Source organism: Neofelis nebulosa, chromosome 8 (assembly GCF_028018385.1).
Source record: "Neofelis nebulosa isolate mNeoNeb1 chromosome 8, mNeoNeb1.pri, whole genome shotgun sequence".
NCBI lineage: Eukaryota > Metazoa > Chordata > Mammalia > Carnivora > Felidae > Neofelis > Neofelis nebulosa.
Window position 1 is genome coordinate 60,853,108 of NC_080789.1, and position 6,877 is coordinate 60,859,984.

General features: G+C 35.0%; 1 protein-coding gene across 1 annotated transcript; it reads right to left on the reverse strand.

Moving 5' to 3' along the window:
- Positions 1-814: 814 nt before the first annotated feature.
- LOC131484002 (olfactory receptor 6C4-like) lies at positions 815-1,753 on the reverse strand. Its single transcript, XM_058682298.1, has one exon. It carries the CDS (start codon positions 1,751-1,753, stop codon positions 815-817), a length of 939 nt encoding a protein of 312 aa, XP_058538281.1.
- Between the last annotated feature and the right edge of the window lie 5,124 nt (positions 1,754-6,877).

Consider the following 6,877-nt stretch of genomic DNA (forward strand, 5'->3'; position numbering starts at 1 on the left):
TATAAAATTGTTAACTTCATATATGCTGTTCATATAATTTTATTTCATATTCTTGTGAAACGGAACCAGAACAATGACTAGGCACATTAATTTGTATGAATTTGCTATAATGATATATTGCTAAGTAACTGAAATTTGAATCGTCCCTTTCCCTCTTTTGTGGATTCACTCAGTGTTTAATGTGTGTATACATCATTACTATTTTCCTATCAGTTTGAAAATAAGTAGATATTGATTTTCTCTTCTTTACATCTATCTTTCTTACCCCAAACATTGAGTAGCCTAGTGTTTCAGTAAGTGATTATTGTGGAAACACTAAACTTAAATCTGAATAGTATAATTACAAAATAACCAACTTTATGTTAATTAACTGATATATTATTTAAGCTATTACTTACAAACTAAAGTAGATTTCTTCTGGGTGTATATTTAATGATTCAATTTCCAAGTATAGAGATGGGACACCACGTGGGAGTGGATAAGAAAAGTTCAGTTGTAAAAAACTAACAATTAGAATTCATACTCCCAATTCTAACTTTCTCCCACATCCTTTCCTTAAAAGTGAGGTACAAATAAGGAAAAATAGCATGAAACATTAGAAGATACACACACATATATACACTCACAGGCCTTTAAAACTTTTAAGAAATAAAGTCATGTTAAAATAGGCTTCATTAAATAGATAGTTGTACTGTTTTGGTGTTCAGGTAGGACTATTGATGGCATATTATAGAAAACACTGTAATATACAATAATATACATCTACAAACATTTATTCGTTATTTAGTATTTATTATTATTATGAGCCTCAGCTTTATTTTCTTGAAAAAGCTGTTACTTTGCTGACCAAATCTTTGAAGGCTATTTTCACTTGCTTATTCCTGAGGCTATAGATGAAAGGGTTCAACAGAGGGGCAACTGATGTATTTAAAACAGCCACGCCCTTATTAAAAGTTTCTGCATCCTTAGCAGAAGGATTTATGTACATAAAGATACAACTTCCATAAGAAAGTGAGACCACAATCATATGAGAGGAACATGTAGAAAAAGCTTTTTTTCTCTGTTGAACAGAGGGGATTCTCAGAATTGTCCTGATAATGTACGTGTAGGAAAGGATCACTAGCACCAAGGTGAAGATGAGGGTAACTGCAGCCAAGATGAACTCCATCACTTCTATGAAATGTGTGTCTGAACAAGCTAGATGCAACAGTACAGTATAGTCACAGCAGTAATGATTGATGATGTTGGATGCACAGAAAGGCAGCTGGAGAGTCATTATATGAGGCCCAATGACAACCAAAAAACCAGAGAACCAGGAACACAAGACAAGTTGAATGCAGAGTCTCCTGCTCATTACAGTTGTATAATGTAGGGGTTTGCAAATGGCAACATAGCGGTCAAAGGACATGGCAGCTAAAAGATAAAACTCGGTTGCTCCCAGAAGGATGGCAAAAAAATACTGAGCGAAACAAGCAGCAAAGGAGATAGTCCTGTCTCCAGTTCCAATATTGACTAGCATTTTGGGAACAAAGACAGAGGTAAAAGATATTTCCAGAATGGAAAAATTCCGGAGGAAGAAATACATAGGAGTCTGGAGGCGATAATCCAGCGTGGTCAGAATGATGATGGTCAAGTTTCCCATGATGCTTAAGACGTAAGTTAGCAGCAGAAAAAGGAAAAGCACAGCCTGAAGCTCAGTGTCAGCTGTCAGTCCAAGAAGAATGAACTCTATCACTGATGTCTGGTTGCCCATCACTAACTTCACGCAAATTAAGAGAGAAAACTATAATAATGACAAAGGTTGGAATAAAATGAAAGGTTCCAGATTGTTATTGAAATATAAAATCCAGGTAAAAAAAAATGGAGGGAAACCTTAAAACTCTGAATCCTTCTCTAGCCCTCGTTTTAAAAATGACATATCTTTTAAGGAAATGTTAACACGTTTTCTTATTTTACTTCACAATTAACAAAGTTCCTCCTTCTTAGGTTCATACTCAATTAGTTCTCCTAAGTTGTATTCATATTCATTTCTCATCACTTTTCAATTCATTTTCATTTATATTTGCCTTCTGAATCTATTTTGATTTTCCTCTCTAAGTTATTAGATGCTGTCTGTCACATATATATAGACAAATCTAAAACAAATTTAGAGTCGGGTTATTTGAATTAAATAAATTTCTTAAATTAGCCTTTTAACTCCCAGTTCATTAGCCAACAAAGTAAATACAAATGAAGGTATGAACTATAGGAATAAAATTGAACTTGGCTGTTTTCTTCATTTTGCTGTTCTGTATTTTTTCTTCTTTATTTCTGTTTTCTCATTTTGAATAATAATTCTCTGTATCTGCTGAAGCTCTAAGCCTGGATTGACTCTTCTCTTAATTCTTAATAAAGTGTTTGCAATTCATATAACTTATAGTTCCTGGGTCACGGCAAAGATCTAATAAAATGCTGTCACATAGGGGCGCCTGGGTGGCTCAGTGGGTTAAGCATCTGACTTTGGCTCGGCTCATGATCTCACAGTTCATGGGTTTGAGCCCTGCATGAGGCTCTGTGCTGACAGCTTGGAGCTTTGAGCCTGCTTAGGATTCTGTGTCTCCCTCTCTCTCTGCCCCTCCCCCGCTCGCACTCTGTCTCTCTCTGTCTTGAAATTAAATAAATGTTAAATAAAGGTGTTTAATGCTATCACAATTTAATATAGATATATGGACTAGTCAGTACTTGGGGAAGCATTAAATTAAAATAATCTCACTAATTGTGAGAATTGTGTGAGTTTTCAGCATATTACAGTTCCTTAATTATCCGTTCAAATTCAACTCTTCCTACAACTTTAACAATTGCAATCAATAATAACTCTTTCTTCCCCTTCTGTATTAAGATTTACCAAAATAACACTTGGTCATAAAGCCCAATTATTTTCCAGTTATATCAAGTACGTACACTTTGTCTGTACAACTTTAACACAAATCTATTGCTCAGAGAATGGGCTCTTATTTCTCCCATATCTTTTATAGAGAGATGAGAAAATTGTACAGATTTGGTAAAAACTTTAACGTAAATTTGTTTGAAGTAATAAGCGAATCTAAGGTTTATTAGCTCCTTTTCTATATTTACTTACATTCATGATTTTTAATTTTTTTTTAATTTAAATTTGATTTAGTTAGCATACAGTGCAGTATATTGGTTTCAGGAGGAGAATTCAGTGATTCATCAATTTATGACTTCTTTAGATTCATAGCCCTATTTTCTTAAATGCTATAGTTACTATACGTATAAAAATTCCACCGAAGCTTATGCATATAGCTCCTCAGAATTATCTTTTAGTATTTTTCATCATCAGACACAAAGAAATATTACTAAGAATTCTTTTCTCTACTCAAAAAATTATAAAGTTATTTTCATTTTAACAACTGTTTTACATAGGTTGATAATTTTTATATTACACCATGTAATGAGTTAGTAATAGTCACACATTATATATTTCTATCAAGGTAAAAATTCCAGAAGTACTTAATAAGGACAAAAGAAGAGTTTTGCCAACTTGGGAAGGCTGATTGTCTAGAATTATATGGGAAAATTTTAGTGCTCCTAACACAACTTTAATCAGTTTGCCCTTTTGTAGATAATTGTCTTTTGGGTTAAATACTTCCATATTAACAAATTTAAAAGTTATAATATGCTACACACCTATAGGTGTTATTGAAAATTCAGTTATGTTATTGATAATTAGATTAATACACCAATAACATAAATTTCAGTGTTAGTTGAAACAATGGCTTTCTATGGCTTCATGAATTATGTTGATTACTTTCTAATGGGTACAAATAAGTGAATATAGGTAATTAAAAATGTGCACAAATAATGAGTTTTGCAATAATATTTTATATGCAGAGAATATTAGGGCACACCTATTCTACCATGGCAACATAGCTCATTAGACTGTAATATTGCCAAACTAGTTGAAATAAATCTTGGGGATTTGAACGATTGGTAATGATTTTCTGTGTCTACATGAAAACAGCTAATGTGTCAGAAAATTTGGAGACATGGATGTTAAGCTTCCCGTTTTAGATCCTAACTATTAATTAAGACTTATTTTCTAACAGTATTCAAGCAATTGTATTTGCTGAGGAACATTAATATTAATATTCTGAAATTTCCATTGTGTAAGTAATCAGTTTTTTGACAAAGTGAAAACTTTGTACTTTATTCCCACATAATAGAAACACTTCATTGGATTAATGAGTGAGTGTTCAAAAATGAGTGTGAAACCATTTAATTACTACTAAGTGGCCTCATCATCTATCAAATAAAAGATGAACAAAATGAGAATTTGTATATAAAAAGAAAAATTTATATCAAACATTTCTGTCAGCAAAATAAAAGACGATACTCCTTTATAATAAAGATTCATGCTATTTACAGAAAAATTGTATATATACCATATGTGATATATACATAGTCATACGTATATATGATCAAACAATAAATACTTGACCCAAACAAGATTTATCTGGCAAAAAATATATATATTTACTCAAAGACTTACTGCTGGTACAGTGATTTTTTTTTAAGAGGTTTATTTGTAGTTGAAAAGATGTGGAAGAGCTTTCCCTAAAATTTTGAGATAAAGTTAGTTATGAATGTCTTCTCCAAAGTGAAATCATTTCTACAATTAATTGTATGTAAGTGTCATGTTTAGCCTCTGTCTCCTTCTGTGGTGGACCTGTTTGCTAGTTTATGAAGCATTTAGGAGGAAAGTTCAGAAACTTGAGTCCATGGGAAGTAGGAGAGGGCTCAGTGGAAAAACAGAAGAAAGTGTGATTTGATTTCCTTTAAGCTCTAATTCTGTGAGTATGGTGTCACATTTTCTACTGAATGTATGTGCATATGCTAAACTGTCATATTTAAATTTTTTTAATGTTTATTTATTTCTGAGACAGAGAGAGACAGAGCACGAGTGGGGGAAGGGCAGAGAGAGAGGGAGACACAGAATCCGAAGCAGGCTCCAGGCTCTGAGCTGTCAGCACAGAGCCCGACCCAGGGCTGGAACTCACAAACTGTGAGATCATGACCTGAGCCAAAGTCGGTCGCCCAACCGACTGAGCCACCCAGGCGCCCCCAAAACTGCCATATTTTAATTTTTTTAGCTGTATCTGTTTAAATCAATCAAAATATTGCTTAAAAAGAATGTATATGCAGTTGTATCAACAAGCAAAATGAAAGGTAGACAGCAAATTAATAGACTGTACGTGTCTAGTTAAATGCAGCCATCACCAACCCTCTCCTACCTCAAACAGGTGAATCACTTCTGCCTTAGTTTCAAATCAGCTCCTTCCATGGCTAAATCAGAGAATATAAAGGCTTAGAACCCATTGGGAAATGGTCCCTGGGTCACCAGAATTTGACTGCTTCAGAATGCTGAGGAATGCCTGGCTTTTTGTCCCAACAAAGATCTGTCAAATTAGCGGGTAGAAAGAAGAAACAAAGTATGTAAGCAGAGTGAAACCCCCTGCCAAGTCTTCCTTGCCATTCCCTTGCTCTTAGAATTATCTCCCTATTTTTCTTACTCATTTTGGTCTGTGCGAATGGATATCTTGCTATTCCTTTGTCATCCAGGCCCGTGGTCAACTCAAAGCCTTTGCAATGGCTGTTGCATCTTTCTGTGATGTTCTTTCTCCAGACATTACCTGACTAGCACCCTCATGTCCCTGAGACATGGGGTCTCAGGTCAGAATTGGGGCATGCCTCAGGGGAAGCTTCCCTGATTACCCTATCCGAGATGCCCACTACTCAATCACTGTCTAACACCTTAACTGGCTTGATATTTTATGCCCAGTAGATTTTTTGTTGTTCCTCACACCACAAGCAATTTTCCATAGGCTTGAGCTATCCCAACTTATCATTTGCCTTCATCTATTATAAGGGATCCAATGTCTTTGAAACAACAATTCCTTTTCTCCAAAGATACTTAATACAGAAAAACATATGATTGACACATTAAAAGTTTTAACAGACTTCATATAAATATTTGATGTATATTAAATATTTCAAATAAACTGATCTGAAAGGCCCTCCTAAGTGTTCAGTTAAGGCAATAGATTTCACTATAACATATCCCACTCAAGGGATAACATTAAAGGAAATTTGCAGTTCTTCCTGAAAGCTAATCATGATTAATATTTCTGATTAAATGATGAGGATACACATGCAAATATCACAGACCAAATAGTTAACAATTTTTCAGGCAAAGAAAACACACAAAAAATGGAATGTTAAGATTGCACAATTAACACTTTTTAATGTTTTTATTTATTCTTTTTTTTTCCTGAGAGAGATAGAGTGTGAGTGGGGGAGGGGCAGAGAGGGAGAGGTAGACACAGAATCCAAAGCAGGCTCCAGGCTCTGAGCTGTCCCCACAGAGCCCAATATGGGGCTCGAACTCATGACTGCCAGATCATTACCTGAGCTGAAGTCCGATGCTTAACCCACTGAGCCATCCAGGGGCCCCAAGATTGCACAATTAAATAAAATGTCACCTTTATAATTCTTTTCCTAACTTGATCTTCTGTTTTAAAGTTATATAGGGGCGCCTGCGTGGCTCAGTCAGTTAAGGATCTGACTCTTGATTTCTGCTCAGGTCATGATCTCACAGTTTGTGTATCAAGCCCCCCGTGGGGGTTTGTGCTGACAGTGTGGGGCCTGCTTGGGATTCTCTCTCTCTCTCTCTCTCTCTCTCTCTCTCTCTGTCTCTGCCCCTCCTTCGCTCATGCTCTCTCTCTCTCTCTCTCTCTCAAAATTAAAAGAAAACATTTTTAAAAATCTTTAAAAAAATTAAAAAATGTATAGAATTCCAGTCAAAAAGTATGCAGACAGT